Below are 18,665 nucleotides of genomic sequence, written 5' to 3' on the forward strand. Positions count from 1 at the left end.
GGAGTAGTTACCTCCAGGCCAGGAAGATGCAGTTCTATGACTGTAAGCTCATATGAGACTAGCTAGAACTGGACTGCCATGAAGTTTTATGTTCCAAAACTCACTCTGTCCCTTGTCCAGCACTGGTGTGTCACCACGTGAGGAACAGTTGCTTCGTGGTACGTTGCAGCGGGTCGCACAGCCCACCAGAGTGATCCCTGCCAAGACACCATCTGTTCCAGACGACTCTTCAGGATTTACATCTCCCTCCAGAAAGATCTCTCCTGGAGGGTAATCACTCTCACTGGCCGCTGAAGGGCAAAGAACAGATTCTCCCATAAATCTAGCTGTCACTGCTGATGTACACAGCAGTACTCCCAAGGTAATCACATGGATGGAAGATGCTGGCCCTCAGGGTTCACTGCCCTAGGGAGTCAACACAGCATCAGTCAACATCATGGCAAATCCCCTCATCCCTAGCATCAACATCCAGGCCAGCTACACAGCCCTCCAAACCTGGGCAAGCCTCACTCTTGCTCCCAAGAGCCATCCTGTACGTGCCAAAGGGACCACTTACTAAATGTTCAACAGTTGAGGGATCTCCACAGAAAGGTCCTACAAGAAGGCAAGATCTAAGTTATGGCTTTGAGGGACAATTACAGAATGCAGCAGAGTCCCAAGGGTTAGTTTTGAACTGAGGATGCAACATTTGTCACTTCTCATGGAGCAAGTGATCCTGTGCACATCTCAGCCAGTGCCTGGGCCCCACTTACCAGGGATGCTGGAGATGCAAAGCACGTGAGCGTTGCATACAGTGAACTGGTCCACCACTGTGCCAGGCTGATTGGCATCAATAATTACAACCTTGCTCGTTGACAGTGTACTGGTGAGGATCCAGACACGACTGGATGTGGCATCCATTTCATGGAGCTCCTTTGCCTTCAGGAGAGCAAACATATGGGCACAATCAGGGCTCCCCTCAGATCAGACTGAGCATATCGGGGCTCAGCAACAGTTTCATAAGCAAAGACCACAATGCTGGCTCCAAAAGGCCAAGTGTCCTCCTAGTCAATGCAAACAAACAATATGGGCTATGCAACCATTGTCTAGGTTTCTGCTCTAGTATCTGGAATGCTGGTCAAAGAGCCTGTCTGAGTCCCTAGGGCAAGAGGAGTTTGGCCACTAATTCTTCTTCTAGGCTATCACTAAACATTCACTTTAGACAGAATACCATGGAGCTGGGATGCACTCAACCCACTTCCTTAAGCAAGCTGCAGTCACTCAAATATAGAGCAGCGGTGTAAGACAGTTGTGGAAAAAACCAAAACCACAAACCAGAAAGGGTAAAACATTTTGCTATTATCCACAAATTACAGCTTTTTGAAAAAATAGCCAAACACTTCAGACTGTTACAAAACAGAACTTCAAGAACTTCAGTTTCTGAACCAAATGGGCTCAAGGACCCTGCTAAGTCTATGTTCTTTTTACCAAACTTTGCCTGAATTTGTTTTCGATTTCCAGTGATGAGGACTGCATCATCTTCCTCAGAATCTCAGCAAGCACTTATTTAACTTATTATTAGGAACTGTTTCCAAGTGTTTCAAAAGCAGAAGATAAAAAGTTTCACCCAAAGTGATCCCAACTGAGACAGAAAGCGACTGAAAAGCTGGAACACCACAACCCCACCCCACAGGACAATGCCTCAGACATACAGGGTAGTGCAGAGCTAGTGGGCAGTAGTGCAGTACAAAGGTACTGAGAGAGGGGGCACATCAAGGATGGAATGAGAATAACCATCAGAGAGAAGAAGAAATCCATTTTGTGCTCTGACCTTTTTCTTCTCAGGAGATGTATGGTTACTTTTGTTGTTCTCCCCTTCCACTTCCCTATCACAGGTGAGAGGATCACGTCCAGGATCCAGTTTCTGCCCATTCCCAGCCTCCTGCTCCACGGGTCTCCATCCCGTAAGATTGACTCCAGCTGCACACCACAGCTAAGTAACAGAAATAGGAATCTTGAACAAAGAATTCTGAAGGCTCCAAGGTCTCTTTGAATTCAGGCCCCTTTGTAGAGAACTGTGGACACATGTCAAAGGCCTCAAATACCCAGCTGGAAACAGCAGATCTTAGCAATTTCTGTTATAATATGTAGTCAGATTTGATGGAGGTTAAGGTAAAGGTCCTCTGTAACCTAGCAAAAAATCACTGGTTTTTAACAGATGTGACTAAAACACTTAAGAGATAATAAATCAGGCTTCTGAAATGTCCTCAGCTTTTCTGACTCTGGGGCTCTTAAATCTTTGCAGCAAAGCAGGCAGGGCAGATGTTAGCAGCTGGGGATACAATAAGCAGGACTACCCAGCTGAAGCTGACTGGGACTACTGAGCACAGGTATTCAGAGCACTCCTCCTGTTTCCCAGTCCCTCCTCCCACCCCACTCTTCTGCTTCCTCACACACTCCTTTGCTCCACCCACTGCCTCCTTCACCACCCCCCAAAACAAACCAAATCAGTGTTTGTATGATCTTAGAGAGCTATTTAAAGAACTGAGACAGCAACAAATGAAGTAAAAAAATAAATCAGTAACAAATAAAACTCTGCTGGTTTAGCTCCCTATGTAAAAATATAAAGAAGGAAGCACAGTGCATATTTTCTGAAATCAAATTCAGCTAACCTCCTATGAGTTATTTCCAGACAGTTTTTTTAGGACAATGCTGGGAACAGAACTATAACAGAAATAAATACTGGATTTATCCAAAATCATAAAGGAAAAGATGCTGAATGGAGCATTATCCAAAGAGCTCACCACTCTCCTAGAAACAACTAACAGTGTTAAGAAATTTCTTACAACTTAAAACATCAGAATGACATCTAAAAATCAACTCTGAATGAAGGTAAAGACTAACTTCCAAACCAACTACCTGTAGGAGGTAAATGTGCTGCTTGCAGAGAGATGACCAGCTACTAATCTGCTCTCAACTGTACTTCTTATTCAAAATATACTAGTACTGGCAGCTACAGCTTCACAAACATCTGCTCCAGATGATTTTGGTCTGGAACCAGTGGAATATTAACCAATCCTGTTACCAGGGGAACATTAAAAAGAGCAAACCACATTTTTACTTTCAATGAATTTTTTGTACTGTTTTGTGTGATACTCTAAGGAGTCTTAGCCAAAGCCCTCTATGCATCTAATGTTGCTGCTGTTATATAGGAGTTGTTCCAAAAAAAGAATGAGATAGAAGTGTGGGAGCTGGCAAGCAGAATCAGCTGGGAGTGATGTCCCCACAGAGACAGGTACATCTCTCTACATACACTAGAAACCACTACTCAAAGGAAGCAGAAGGTAGACTTTGGAATACATAATGTAAAAGAAAGATACAGACTGTTGTCAAATTTGCACATTTAACAACCAAATTTCTTTGCTTATCCCATGCTCCCCTTTTGGACTGGAATGCTATGCAGACACACTGTACCTTCATGGTTGGGTCCTTCTCTACTAGTGGACGACAATACACAGGCACAGGGACGTTTTTCATGCGAGTGTCTTCCTGACCACCATTGGGACTCAGCTGTGGGGGAAGAGAAGACGAAAGACAGCACAAAGCTGTACACAACAGGCTGTGGAAAGGGAGATGTAGCCAGTATAGCAGAACAAAGCCTACAAGCCTCAGAGACAGGTGCTGCTGAGGCTTCATCTCACATATTGTATGAAACAGACTCCCTACAGGGATGGGAGCAGCCCAGCTGACAGCCTGCCTCTCTCACTATGATATTGTGACCCAGCTATGGTCAACAGAGGCTATATACACTGCACTCCTGATGGAGAAAGGGTTGTTAATGGATGTTCTCTGCAAAGAAATCAGAACACTGCTCCAGCTTTCCATCATGGCCTGAAACTCATTCACGTTCAAGCCACACTGCATTACTTCTTCCTCTCAAGAAGTCACTGACCATTGACACGAGGCACAGGCTAACAAGTGAGGGTTGGGTTTGTGTTACTGTTGGAGCGAAGTGGGAGCAAACTGCTCTCCATTTGGTTTTTATACTAAATGATTGGTAAAGTTCTCAGAGTACAAATGAAATGCCTCCTCCACTAGCTTTGGTGGAGACATACAAAACATCAGTCTGGCCTGTGCCTACAACCATCACACAAATAAAACATGCTTATGATACCTCTACATGGAATATTTAAGGACTAAGGCTAGGGTTACCCAGGGGAGAATTAGGTCTTCACTGATTTTACTGTGAGGGATGATGTCCCCTTAGCTGGCCTGGAGAGTGGTCCCTACCTGCTTGTACTTGGCAGGGAGGCTCCAGCCACAGGCCTGCAACCGCCCATCGTCGTTCCGCACGTGCTCTCGGACCTGGCGGTACTGCTCCCGCTTCTGCTCGCGCCGTGCCGAGGAGGTACAGTCACTGAGGAGAGAAGCACCAGCATCACCTCGCAAGCCACGGTGAAAAACACAAGCTGAAGGTGAAGGGACTACTACCATAGCAGAAGGAGGAAACACAAAGCAGACCAAATCCATCTTTGAAAATGGATGCAGGAGATCTAAGATATCAAAACTCTCTTGAGAGGCAGATACAGACATCCCTAATCTAACTCCCTATTACCTGAGCCATCTGGCAGGCCAAATCATTGGCATCTCCAGTGCTCCAAAAGCCCTTCAGAAACAGGGAATCAACTTTCACTTGCCTAAGACCTGTGAATCTAGATCTCACCAAGTTTTGCTTAGTTCTTACAGTTTACTGACCTAGTGTCTCCATCAGGAAGGCATTTTGAGTCCTGCCCCTCTTGGTCATTGTCAGCCCTTTATTTTTCTGTTCACTTCAAAGCTTTCTCTGCTGCCAAAATAAACATGCACTAACTGCTGTTGAAACTGCTGGCTTCATCAGAACAACTCCAGCTTTGCACTGGTAAAGGTTAAAAGAAAAATTGATCTGTGAGCTCTTAAGTTCTGTTTTAATATAAACAAAGGCTGTTGGGAGTATTGGCTCCAGCATTCAATGGTTTTTTTAAGTATCCTTCCAAGGTACAAACAACATCAGCAAAAAAAATTCAATCCAAACCTACAACACCTACACACACACACATAATGACATATACTACACTTAAAACAAACCCAATCTCCTGCTAAAACAAAGCACTTCCCTCCACATGCTTCCTCCCCTGGGGAGAGGATGAGAAAACAAACAGCTTCTGACAGAGGCTAGTCACGTCATTTAATGCACCGCTGGAAAGCACTCAGGACACCACACAATGACTGTGATATTGTCATCAGATGAAAAGAACAGGATAAAGACAGTGGATATTGCTGAAGTGTAAATTTATCCTTCTAAAGGCAATCTTTTCTCTCCTCATCTATCATATTTCCAACAAACCTTTCTCTACTGCAGAAGTGATGACACTTTACCATCACATTCTATTATTATTCTATTATTCTATCCCAAGGAACACACCATGGATCAAACTGCACAATCTCCTAACAGCAGAATGCATTTTGAAGTCAAGTCTCTGTTCATGTCAGAAACCATGAATAGGATGAAGCCTGTGCAGGAGCAGTGCTTAGAGGTTCTTCTTTAGCACAGTTGTAAGCTATATATTCTGTTGAGAGACCTTCTGCCTTCACCTACCCCATCAGCAGGGTTGGGCAAGGCTTTCCATTCCTTTGTCCCAGTGCTGCTAGCACACTTTCCCACAAAGGTCGACTTGTATTCTCTCAACCCTCATGAGGCTAGAAAGCCACAGCAGCGATGTGTTAGGGAGCACAGAACTGAGCTGACAGGCTGAGGGAGCTGGGGTTGTTCAGCCTGAAGAGAAGGCTCTGGGAAAACCTAATAGCAGCCTTCCAGTACCTGAAGAGGGCATACAGGAAGGATGGAGAGAGACTGTTTTCAAAGGCCTGCAGTGACAAGATGAGAGGCAATGGCTTAAAACCAGAGAAGGGCAGATTTGGATTGGATATCAGGAAGAAATTCTTTACTATGAGGGTGGCAGAACATGGGAACTGGTTGCCCAGGGAGGTGGTTGAGGCCCCTTCCTTGGAGATATTCAAGGTAAGGCTCAATGAGGCCCTGGGCAGCCTGATCTAGTTGAAGATGTCCCTGCTGACTGTAGGGAGGTCAGAGTGGATGAGCTTTGGAGGTCCCTTCCAGCCTGGACCATTCTCTGATTGTATGAGCCCATCCGTATGGTAACTGATGAGTAAAAGATCAGGGAGTTAAACTACGAGAGATGGACACATATTAACACCCCACTGACTTTTTAAAAAGCAGGAAACAGCTTATTTTAAGGAAAGCTGCTCCTTGGGAGAGCTGCTGGGGAGCTGGCTTGGCACACAGCACGTGACTCACTCTTCAGGGAAGAACTCCAGGGTGCGGCTGCCGGCGGAGATCTGGCACATGGTGTGGCTGCGCCGCTGGCTGAAGCCTGCTGTCGTGGGAGACTTGTAGTGGATGTTCACAGATGGGTAGGTCCTCTTTGCTGGTGGGGGACTGGAGGAAGAGCTGAACAGACGGCTGAAGCTAAGAACAGACAAAGGCCAATAAATAACAGAAAAGGTGCCAGGAGGAGACAGCACACCATGCAGACCTAAGAGGGGAAGCAAGAGAGGTACGCAATCAGGAGCTCTAAGCCCTGCATGAAAACTGCCCTACTTCAAACACAGTGCCAAGTCTTCAGTTTGATTGGCATAAAGTGTTCTTAGCTTACAGAAAAATACAGCTTCTGAAAACAGATCTTTATTAAAACCAATGGTGAGCATATGTTCCATCCCAGGACACTTCTAACCTTTTCTAGCCTGTGAAACAAAACCCATGTGGATGTTCAGATCTGATTTTCATTAAGGACAAAGGAAGCCCTTAAAGGCAAAAGGGTTCAGCCAACAGCATTTTTAGTCAATATTTCACTAATGTAGAGTCTATTAAGTTGCTGCCTAAAGTAGAAAGAGCAACATTTCCCCTTTTCTAAATCTCAGACAAACCACCAAAGAACTTACAACTGCCAGATGGTGGATTTCTTCTTCTCCTGGACAGATGGGTGCTCTCGGGAAGCTCTACAGACAAACACAGCAAAGCAAGTCAATCTCAGCATCCCTTACCCAGGTTTCTGCCAACCAGCAGGCCATTTCCATCAAGGAAGCCATGTCAAAATTCAGAATTCATTCTAACATGTTTCAAAATACAATGGAGGAAGTGACATTCCCTGGTCTTTAATGGAAATGCACCCAACCACTTTATGTTGCAGTGCTGACTGAAGTGCAAAGTGTGTTCAAGCTGAAGCTTTATCAACTCCCTGCAACATTACCCTTGCCACGGTATCAGTCTGGTAACTACAGAGTCCACTCACTTCAAGCCACAGCATTTAGAATTCACTAATTAGAAGCAACCTGTTCCCCCCTGCAGCTTCTCCTAGCTTCATCAGCACACAACAAAAACAGTAAGCCAAACAACTGCCCAGTGTTTCCATATAATGATGCTGACTTGAGATTTGTAGCCCAGGTTCAGGAATAAGAGAGACAGGATTCAGTATTAGGAGAGAAGCATCTACAGTTGGGAAAGCTTTTGTCACTTCTCAGCCTGTATCTTGGGAGGGGTTGCATTGACCACAAGGTCAGACATGGCCAGGTTCCACCCTAAATAGGAATCTTCAGCAACACCCAGTCTCACCTGATCATCTCTGTCCACCTGACAGCCTCCTGGAGCTCCATCAATCTCTCTTTGTACTGGTTACGCTCCATCAGAACCCGAGCCATTTCCACACGGGTGAAGCGGCGGCGCTGAGCAATGGGAATGTTGTCCTGCAGGGGGGAGGAGCACTGCTTCAGCCCACAAAAGATGGAAGGGGATTGAAGTTAGTACAGGGCAAGTCAGGAGACAGAAAGACATATTTGTGAGTTCTCCTTTTGTTCTGTTTGATTATCCTCTGATTTCCCCATGAGAGGTGCTAAGTGAGCCCCAAACTCTTGCCCACAGACCTCTGGGGTGTTCTGCAAACCCATGCAAATTAGAATTAGAACCACTGCCAAACTGAAAACCTCACACAGGGACTATTGCCAGCAAAGTGCCTTGATAGTCTGCAAGGAATTATGAGAATTGACAGTGGTTCACTGATGCAGAAATGTGGAAATCAAGATTTTAGTCCATTAGCAAATCCAGTCACAAGCAGCAGGGAGCATCATGCAATGCCATCTGTCCCCTCAGGAGGACTAGAAAGGAGGTGTTCTGTTAGTATGCACTGATAAAGGTCAGGGTACAAGCAACAAAAGAAGAGCATTTTCCTCTTTGGTGACACAACCTGGCCTTCCAATGATGGCACATGCAGGTTTGGGTTAGAAGGCAATAGAAATGAGATTCCGTTTGTCTCTTTTGAGGAGTGGAACATGAGAAGAACCTGGCTAAGCTGGGGAAAGCAGCTGAGAGCTGGAATAGAGCAAATGAACCAAGTCTCTCTCCAGCCTCTCTGGACTGAGAGCAAACATGTATGACCAGTCTTTTGGTCTTTGTTGAAAAGTCTCCAGCTCAGCCAGTCTGAAGAGCTGTCACAGAAGAACAGTCCACGAGCCTCCCCTGCCTCTAGCCTGTTACAGACAGTACTGGCTTATGTAAAAGAAATGAGACAAACAAAGCCACAAGACTGAGATTAAGGCAGTTACTGTGGCAGAGCTACCTGTGTAACCTGGATTTCACTGCACAATGTCCTCACAGTTTCACAGCCAGCATGGAGACAAGCTCTCCTGGAAAAGCCTTGATGGCCATAAGACCCTAAGAGAAACCACACTGCACACTAGACAGCATATTGAAACTGGGGAGAACCAAATCAGGTGCGAAGGTTTCTGCAGAAACCACGTGGTGTGTGGTATGGCCACTGTGTCAGCTGGTCATCCTTGCCACACCACAATTTAGGAGTCCTATGAAGAGGCAAATTCACAGCATCTGTCCACTAGCAATGCTCAGCAGCAACAACCCTCAGCTTAGCAGTTCTGCCCTCATTGCTAATGAAGGCAGATCAGTCAGTGTGTCAGAACTCAGACATATGAGATGATACAGAGTAAGTACATAAACCCCCTTTCCCCACAGGCATTTTAGTAATGTAATATACCAATTCTGTACAGAGATAGCTGCTTACATCCTCCACCTCCTCTTTGGGTTCTCGCCGGGCAACAATCACTTCAGATTTCACTCTAGGAAACAGGAAGAAAGGCATCAAACCAGCAAGTGATACCATGGCTGGCCCTGGGGTGTTCTGGGAGGAGAACCATCTATGGGAAGGTCTGTCTGCATGCATCACCAGGAAATGTTCCCCAGCTGTGAGCTAAGAGTACAAATCATGAGGTGCTTCTCTGTTACTCTTCCTCCTGCTATACATCCTGTCACTCTGAAGAGCTTCACCAATCACGCTGTGTCTTTGGCACCATTATGTAAGCACCAGAATACTGACCACTGGAACAGTCCAGCCAATTTCTACTCAGAGCCACAATCTATGTTCAAATGTTTGATGAGATCTTAGCCATAGAGAACTCAACCATTGTTAACAGTGAAAATGTTGGCATAAGTTGTTGTTCTGGGCTGCTTCTGTTTTCAGTGCAGCATAAAAAGCCTCTAATGTGACCAAGAGGACATCAAAAGCATGTTAATGAAGTACTTAAGAGTCCTTTTAATTTCTCTGCAGTCCATTTGAATTAAAGGCACTTTTATTAACAGTATGGACACTGCAGAAAAAGAAATGCTGTCTCCATCTCCTAAAATGGCACAGAGGCCAGCCAGAAGTCCCTGTCCCTACTGCAGAACAGGTTATATACACTGTGAGAGGCTTAAAAAGGCATTAAAAACCAATCAGATCTACTTCCACTGCTTGGGAGACTATTTTAATTTCAGATATTTTGAACAGTCTGTATTACTTTTGGTGATTCAGATTACAGAGGCAACTTTCCAGTGTCCTCTGAACTGAGACAGTGATACCCCAGTGCAATGCACAGATTGTCACTGTGTAGTTCTGCTGCGTTCTGCCCCGTGGGGCATCTTTAATTCAATGGATGTGAAATTGCCACAGGCTTTGCTAGACATTTGGGCTTTGGCTTCTCTAGTTTGAATGGAGAATAAGGGGGATCTCTCCAAATGCTACCTGCACAGGACCTGAAAAACATCTTCTGCCTCTTCTTCTTATTCTTAATGTGAACAAGCAAACAATTAATGATTTTGGCATTTAAACATTGCTTTCAGGAACCTGTATTACCTCTTTCATCAAATGAATGGACATTCATTTCTCTAAAAGCTGTCATGCCTGCTGCATGAATTGAGCTCTTGACAGTTTCTTATGGAACTATTTGGGCTGAAATTCCCCTTTTCAAAACTTTTTTGGATTGTTTTCACTAGCTAATTGAAACTCTGAACACTTCACGCCAGGGACCCTGGATTTGAAGTTGCTGCTGCAGAATCCTAAGCCTCAGGAGGGTTTTCTAGGGCTCAATCAATCATTTCAATTTAATAATAATAATTAAAAAAAAGGCAACACTAAAAGTATCTCAGCCACCTACCATCAAGCCTTTCAGTGCTCTGTAAAGTACTTTTGAATTTCAATGCTAAACTTCTTGAGGGAGACAGAGTAAAACTAACAGAGGAGGTGAGGTTATTGCTCACATCTTTCCAGTTTCCTGGGGCTGTGTTTGAGTCACTCACCTTTTCAGCTCCTCTTCCAGCTCCTTGACTCTGGTTTCCATTTTGGCTTTGGCCTGCTTTGTTGCTTCAAGCTCTCCCTTCAGCACTTCCTGCTCTCCAGACAGCTGGTCCACCTTGGCAATCAAATCATTCTTCACAACGTTCAAAGCATTTCTTAAAGGTGTGAAAGGGACAGTAAGCAAAAATGCCCAAAACCAGCAGCTGCCCATAAGAGAGACCTGAAACTAAAGCCACAGGCACTACAAGGAGAGTTGAAATGAGTGTATGTAACAATTCAATCCAGCTGTAAGTCAGTAGAAAAGTAGCTTTTGGCAAGAAGGAGTTGCAGAAGAACACAGAAGTCACCATAATCAGTTGAGATTTGCCCAGTCTCATCCTGACTGATGAGCCCAAACCTCCCCAAGAAGATGGCAGAAAACTGCAAAAAGCAGGTGTAGGGTAACCTAAAACCTGCATAAGGTTCAGATCTATTATTAAGAGAATGAAGATCTGAAATGTGCCTTTCTGAACTGCCAGAACAATCTGTAACTGTAGATAGCTGGATGATGGTGACATAAATAAGTATTTCCAAGCATCTCCAAAATATCTCAGTATCTTTACAACCAGCACTTTCTCATCACAGTAAGTTCTCCACCTCTTCCCTGGAAGTGCTCTGCCTTCCTCTTCCTGGCTGCTTAGCTTTAGTGTCTGGTTTGCCAGCCTCTCAAAACAATGAAGTCTGTTATATTGTTTGCTTCTGTTTCTCTTTTATCAACTATTAAATCTTTGAAAACACCTCTCTATATTAACACACTTTTCTTTTCAAAGAGCAAACTTTGCAAATACAAACCAGCACATGCCCAGAGATGTCACCCAAGTGCCTGCAGAAAGGAAAGAGGGAAGTTGCTCAGAAAAGCAACTCCTCTTCTACAACTGAAGGAACAACAAATATTTAAGACAGATAAATGAGTAAGCCTCTCTGAGACAGGAGTTCTGGCCAAGACCTGCCTCAAGATGTCATCTCATTTTTAACTAGGCAGGCAGTTCAGAACACACAGTGGTTCCTTACTTGGTCTCCAGTAGCTGCGAGTTCTCCAACAGCAGATTCCCCACTTCTTTGCCCATTCCTGAAAAGAAAGGCCAGGCATTTTTCTCTTGCTCTCCTAGAAATATGAAACTTGTGTGGCACTGCCTGACTCATGCTTGGGGAATAGAAATCACTTTTGTTAGGCCTCCCTAAGCTTCTGTGCTCTGCTGAAAGACCACGCAGCACAAGCAAAGACATTCAGGTGTCCTTCTGTAGAGCGCAAATGCAGACCTAGCTTCTTATCCCAACTTTCACAGACTCCCTTGAGAGGGCCAGAGAGGAGAGCTTCAATAATGAAAATCAAAGGAAGTCAAGTCAGCTGCCCCTGGCTCAGCCAGATTTTATCATCACTTCCACAGAAAGAGGCAGAAGTTGATGGTGTTTTCACAGACGACAGCAGAACACTGTCCAAACTGCTGGCCAGATCTGCACATCATTTTCCTTCTTTCTTAGCGTAAGCCAAATCTGCTGTTTCTGAGGACAAATTTGTGATCATGGTTATGACCAGTATCATGCACATGAAAGGCTTTCCATTATCAGCCTTTCACTAGAGAAACTTTAATAGGACTTCAGACTGTCCATTGCTCTACCTACCTTTGTTTTCATAGAATTACAGAACAGTAGGGGCTGTAAGGAGATCATCCAGACCAACCCCCCTGCCAAAGCAGGATCACCTAGGGCAGGTCACACAGGACCTTTCCTCAGGGATGTTTAAAATCTGAAGTCTCAGTTCCATCACTTAAGACCCACACTCAAGTGAACATCAAGATGGACACACTGCACTTGCACTCAGGAAGCAGCGGACAAGGACTGCGAAACGCAGGCTGGGTTGCAAGGACTTTGAAAAATCTGGGACCAAGAGTGAAGGTCAAATTCAATTTTGTACAATCAAATGGAAAGTTATTTAGGGACCAAAAGCCACATCTGGATTGTTTCCTGCTGTCAGGGACTTGCTGGCTCCCAACATCAGCTTCTGCCTTACACTGGGGAATAGAGGCCACCTGAGAAATAAAGGCAAAGAGTCCTCTCCCTGAGGGGACAGTGCTGAGGGCTGCATCTCATTTCTCACAACCATCAGCATTTGTGCTGAAGTGCTCCTCATCCTTGCCCTCTGAACTACCTCCTTCTTTACAGCACAGACATCAACAGTTTTCATGATTTGTTATTGGCTGATTAATAAATATTTGCAATAAAATGAGAACAACACAAACTTGAAGTCAATGGAAGTTAGAAAAACATGGCAGCACACGAGAAGTGAGAACACATCACAACACTCCAACATACAGATCCTCTTCCCACAGCTAGATGGGATGAATTTATGATGGCAAAAGCAAAATCCCAGCAAGAATGAGTAAGAAGCAGCATTTTCAAATACCTTTTGAAAAGTTAGTAGACAGATAATCACTTTGATGTTTCAGGCAACGTGTTCATTGGATGCTGTGTCAAAGAACATTGCAAACAGCAAAAAATGTGACACTAACTGCAGTGTAAACTGCAGTGTATTTTTAGCTTGGAAAGGTGAATGACCTGTGGCCCTTTCTTTTGTGGTTTGCCTTACGTTGATGGGAAGACCAAATAGTTATGTGTGTGTTAAATGATTTTCTTGTGCCTTTTCAGTGATTCTACAATGATCAAATAAATATTAAGCCAGTAAGACACTTAAGTGGCACAAGGGATGTTACAATTGCTGAGGGGCATCAAGGGAAAGAGTTGATCCCAATTCTTTTTAACTAAACCTTTTTCCTTCCCATTCCTGGCTCATCTATCCCTCTCTGCACTTGTTTTTGGCACAGTAAAGAACTCTGATTAAGAGGGTGAACTATCATGCCAGAACTAAAAGCCATACACAGCATCTTAACTATCAGTATCTCACCACAGCTTCTCCCTTATTTGTGTATGACACAGTGACACCCAAGGCTTTAACAGTGAGAAGTCTGAAGGGAAAAGTCTTGCAATAAAGAAATACATGAAATCTCCAAGAGCCACAGAATGTACACTTTGAGATAACCTTAACCCAGGAACAGAAGAAAACCACACTTTGTAGTGACTAAAATGATATCTCTTCAGCCCTCTATGGTGTGGAGCAAAGGGAAGACAGGTCTGGACAGTGTGCTGTCTAACAGAGCCCATTTTACATTGTCCACCTCCCATAGCCAGGCAAATAGTGTGAAGCATCAAAGTGGATAATCAGAGACAAGAAACAGAAGAATTCCCAAACCACCACTACTGAGCAGCTGCGTCCTGCTTCTTGGAGAGGTGATACCACCACCACCACAAAAAAAAAACACCAAACCAAGGTAATGCAAGACATATGGAGGGATGTTGAGTGAATGAAAGAAATTTAGGCCAAAATGCACATTAAAAACAAAAAAAAAAAAAAGAAGAAGAAAACAAAGGAGAAAAGGCCTTCGCCTTACCAAAGAAATCATCCCGTACTATGAGAGCCATCCCATAGGAGAAAGGGAACAGAAAGAGATGGGGGACAAAGGGGAAGAAAGGAAGAGAACAAAAGCAGCCAGTAAGTACCAGTGTGTAAACAGCAAACGGAACAGCTCATCAGCACGTGCCCACCTGGGTGTGCTGCCACTTGACACTCAGTAGTAGCTTACCTACATCTTGCTCTGCTGCAGGCTGGCCTTAACAGGGCTTTACACCTGAGATGTCAGGATAAGCCTGACGTGAGCTCACCTGTTTCTTACATCTTCATCTCCCCTGACTACATATCTCTGGGTTTCTCATCCCCACAACAAAAGTAGTTCAACAGACATTATGAGCAGGGTGAGGGAAAGACAGGGTCAGGAGAGAAAACAAAAGCGGGGGCTGGATATCATCTGGCCCTCTTGCACAGGCCCAAACCCCAACTCAACTTCAGCAGGAAGTTTTGTGAGAGAAGACCACAAAAAGTGGCTTACAGTAAAAATAGTTTGAACAAAAAGAAAGGATGAAGTCATCCCTTTCTGTTGTAACCTCAGAGTGCCATCACCAAGAGGTGCTGGCCAAAAGAAAGCGACAGAGCTCATTGCCACACAGCACTGTGCTGCTGCGTTTGTGTAAGTCTTTGCTACAGGGAAAATTTCATCCAATTTGCATTGAAATCAAGAGGGATTCCCTTGACTTCATCTGAAATTGCATCAGGGTCCAAGCATATTTAACAGAAAGCTGAAAACCTTTTGACAACAAAGCACAGCCCTAAGGCGGTGAGTCTTACCAAGAGACAAAACTGCCACTTCAAATTCTGTCAGAAATGCAAAGATTCCACAAAAGGCTTTGCCACTCTATTAAAAAAGTGTCTTTAATATCACTACAGCTATTACAGAAGAGGGCCAATGTGCATTAACTAACACACTGTGGCCATCACACACAGAGAGGGATTTCTCAGTGTGCTCTCCTGAGAGCGGGAACCTAACTCAGTTGTGTGCCCACCTGAGCTTTGCTCCAAGCACAGCACCTATCCTGACAGAAAAAAAAGAGCACTTTGAGCTCTAAGAGCTTGAGTGACAGGCCTGTGTATCACAGTGGAGCAAACCTGCATAAAGCCAAACAAGAAAAGCTTATTGAAACGCAGCAGGCATGTGAGCATAGAATGGGGACATCCTGCTGCTCAGGGACCCACTGGTGCAAAGCAACCAAGCAAGGCAAAGGTGGGAGAGAGAAGTCTGCAAAGCCAACCGTGTTTGGACAAGAGCAGGGGAGTATCACATGTGTATACCACATCATAAAACCTCAACAAGGAAAAAAGAAACAAGGAAACTGAGCAGAGAAGATACACACCTGAGAACTCCCCTATGGGCCATGTCCAGCGAAGCACAGAGAGACAAGGGAAAAAAAGGAAGTGAAAAAAGGATCAATCAGTGACTGAAACCAACAAAATTAAATTTTGTTTAAAAAAAAATAATAAAAATTAACAATGATTCAGCCATTTCCATGTCAAAAGGCATGAAATAGTAAGGACAGGACCTGCCATGGCTGTAGATGGCATGACTCTACATACAGGACAAAAAAGAAAAAGAAAATCAAGGGAAAGTAACTTGGGGTACAAGTGCAACCACATGCCTCTGCTAGACCCAGTTTTCCAGATGTGAATCCCAGGCAATCACATCTACCTGGACTGCATATACCTTTATTGTCTCTTTATTCCATCATGTACCACTAAATGCAGAACATCTGCTTCCCATTACCTTCTCATTTCACCTCCCCTTGTGATTTTAGCAACTAGATCTTCTGAGAACAGATGGGCTCTTCAGTGATACTTCAGCTTGCAAATGACAGTGAGTTGCATTTAAAAACTGAGGGTTTTTTTTTTACACAGTGCAGTGCTGGAACTCAGGTTGATAATCTCATTTCAACCTCTGCACAAAAAACTACACATAAACTTACCACTGGTATGGTTACGTTTCTGTCTTCGTCACCAAAACTCCTGCCTCCTGCTATTTGAAGGGAGATTTTAAACTCCAAAGTAGATACTGAAAGGAAGGACCTACCCATAGAGCAGAACCAAACTGCTTGCTCTCCTTTCTGTCCAGAAACTCCTGAGACAGCAAAGAGTAATAGGAGTGACATGGGAGAAGAGGGAATCTACCCAGGATCAGGAGGGAAGAATCTGTGATTAACAAGTGAGTGCCCAGGAACACAGCCAGACAGTGTTCCTAATGCTGCAGTGAGGAAGAAGGGAATTTGGTCTACAACTACCACTAATAAATAATTCTTCTCACTCCACATTTTTCTTCAGAATACTTCACATACAAACTCATGCATGTGAAGCAGTGTGAGAGGCAGAGGGGGAAACCCACATATTTTATTATCTTGTATTCAATGATTCCAAAGAGGAGTGCCCATTTGGCAACAAGAGCTGCTGGCTGCTTTGCAGGTACCCACAAGGAGTAAGTGAGATTTTCCATTCAGGAAACAGAATTGCTTGACAGCTACTGCTCAAGGGTAATTTCTGAGATACTATTTTCTTTGGAAGTCCTTTTTAATAAGACTTCTCTGTCTTGAAGAAACTGAGTCCAAAAGGAGAGAGTGTTCTTTGAAGACTGCCAAGTTTTGAGAGACTAGGGGAAGTATTCAAATTTCAGGTAGGCAACATAAACCTCATTAATTCTTCTGATTTACAGAGAGAAGTGGCTCCTAAGGCTCCTTAAGTAAAGCTGTAAAATGGAAAGTGAGCTGCACAGTTATAAACTTTGTCAGCTGCCCACATTGTCTGAGCATTCAAAGAACACTCACATTATCCTGGTCCAGGAAAACAGCAGGAGTTAAGAACAAGCTTGAATTCTGTCATGAGTTAAGGTCAAGCACCAAAATGCACAGCAAGGGCTCAGACTGTCACCTGAGGCAAAGTTGCAACTGAACTTCAGGTGTGACAAGCTCCTACAAAATGAGCCCAGACTGACTATAAAAGGGGTAAGAGCTGCAATACAGACCATAATATTTCCATGAAGTTTAAACTTCAGAAACAGAACAAAAGGAATTACTTTCTTGCAATTTTCAGATAATCACTTTAACTCCAAGTAAAACTGCTATTGTGCAGAATTACTGGGAGCAAATCTGGGGGAGGAAGCAGGAGGAGCAACTTTTGTCTTTGAATTGTTTGTGTGGGAGAATCCTGTAGGAAAAAGCAACAACTATGCAAACCTATGAAACTTCTGTAAATAAAGACAATCCAAAGAAAAGTCACCCAACAGTTATTTTCTAAGCAAGCATTCCTAAGCAGGTACACATTTCAGCCACAATAATGTCTCAATTCCCATGCCATTGTTTAGAAAGCTAAACATCTAAGTTTTAGGGTAAAAAAAAACAGGAGGGAGAGGGGAGGGAGAGGGGAGGGAGAGGGGAGGGAGAGGGGAGGGAGAGGGGAGGGAGAGGGGAGGGAGAGGGGAGGGAGAGGGGAGGGAGAGGGGAGGGAGAGGGGAGGGAGAGGGGAGGGAGAGGGGAGGGAGAGGGGAGGGAGAGGGGAGGGAGAGGGGAGGGAGAGGGGAGGGAGAGGGGAGGGAGAGGGGAGGGAGAGGGGAGGGAGAGGGGAGGGAGAGGGGAGGGAGAGGGGAGGGAGAGGGGAGGGAGAGGGGAGGGAGAGGGGAGGGAGAGGGGAGGGAGAGGGGAGGGAGAGGGGAAAACCCCACCATGGAATTTAGTGGGTTTAGAACCTTAATACAGTCATTGTACCAGGGAGAACAGAGAGGTTCTCAACAATATTTTACCTAGCAGATCTGCTCCTTCATCAACATCTCCAATAACCTCAGAGCCTGCTGTGGAAAGTTCATGGTACAGAGAGTCGGTGTTGATGCCAAACGCTTTGTTCACAATCCCCTGTGTTGGGCTGTTGTTGGAGGGAACAAAAACAACCAAAAAGAACTCTTTTCTTCACTTGGCATCATTTAAGCTGAAACATTTCTTGCTGCCATACTGAGCATCCCAGACCACTGCGAGCAAAACCTGAGTGCACCTTCCACCTGCTCACCACAGGCCTGTTCGACCAGCGTGTGAAATCAGCCTGAAGGGTTACTTTCTTCTGTAAGGCATCTGTGTCCTGAGATGCTTCTTCCCATCAGCAAAATGCACTCCATTAAAGGTAAATCAAAGTTAATGCTTTCTCTTTGTATCGTACCAGAGCACATTTCCACCTCTTAGTATCTCTGGTACCATCAAGAATCTTCCTGCTTTTCTTGACTGTCTCAAACAGAAAATAGCTGTGAGGTGAGGTAAACCTCTGAGATTGTCATTGCCTCGTCTAAAAAATGGTTTTAACGTGGGTACAACCACTTTTCAGTGCCCTGCCTTGTGTGAGGGGAATCAGCCAGCAGGAAGAGAGGCTGTGCAATTTTTCCATCAGTCTAACAGCGTTCAGCACCACTGAAGTTTAGCTTGAGTTGTGTGGCTTCATCCTGAGATAAGTTTCAGTGATAAAGCCTGAGGTTACAAATGGAGTGCAGTAGCTGCCTCTGA

The 18,665-nt window shown here is 44.5% G+C and overlaps 1 protein-coding gene across 32 annotated transcripts in view; it reads right to left on the bottom strand.

Annotated features, from left to right (window-relative positions):
• MAPK8IP3 (mitogen-activated protein kinase 8 interacting protein 3) overlaps nt 1-18,665 on the bottom strand; it is a 63,375-nt gene that overhangs the window by 10,866 nt on the left and 33,844 nt on the right. For 9 of the 32 annotated variants that reach the window (XM_054180505.1, XM_054180526.1, XM_054180504.1 and 6 more), the window contains 14 exons: nt 17,921-18,039; nt 15,495-15,506; nt 14,141-14,158; nt 11,706-11,763; nt 10,658-10,810; nt 9,081-9,162; nt 7,649-7,800; nt 6,979-7,035; nt 6,335-6,505; nt 4,270-4,396; nt 3,454-3,549; nt 1,811-1,972; nt 753-918; nt 105-290 (listed from right to left, as the gene is read on the bottom strand). In XM_054180505.1, coding sequence (XP_054036480.1) covers nt 105-290; nt 753-918; nt 1,811-1,972; nt 3,454-3,549; nt 4,270-4,396; nt 6,335-6,505; nt 6,979-7,035; nt 7,649-7,800; nt 9,081-9,162; nt 10,658-10,810; nt 11,706-11,763; nt 14,141-14,158; nt 15,495-15,506; nt 17,921-18,039 — 1,559 coding nt within the window. The remainder of the gene's footprint in view (nt 1-104; nt 291-752; nt 919-1,810; nt 1,973-3,453; nt 3,550-4,269; nt 4,397-6,334; nt 6,506-6,978; nt 7,036-7,648; nt 7,801-9,080; nt 9,163-10,657; nt 10,811-11,705; nt 11,764-14,140; nt 14,159-15,494; nt 15,507-17,920; nt 18,040-18,665) is intronic. The other 23 variants (XM_054180528.1, XM_054180512.1, XM_054180517.1 and 20 more) reach the window with 12 other exon arrangements.

Source organism: Dryobates pubescens, chromosome 4, assembly GCF_014839835.1.
Source record: "Dryobates pubescens isolate bDryPub1 chromosome 4, bDryPub1.pri, whole genome shotgun sequence".
NCBI lineage: Eukaryota > Metazoa > Chordata > Aves > Piciformes > Picidae > Dryobates > Dryobates pubescens.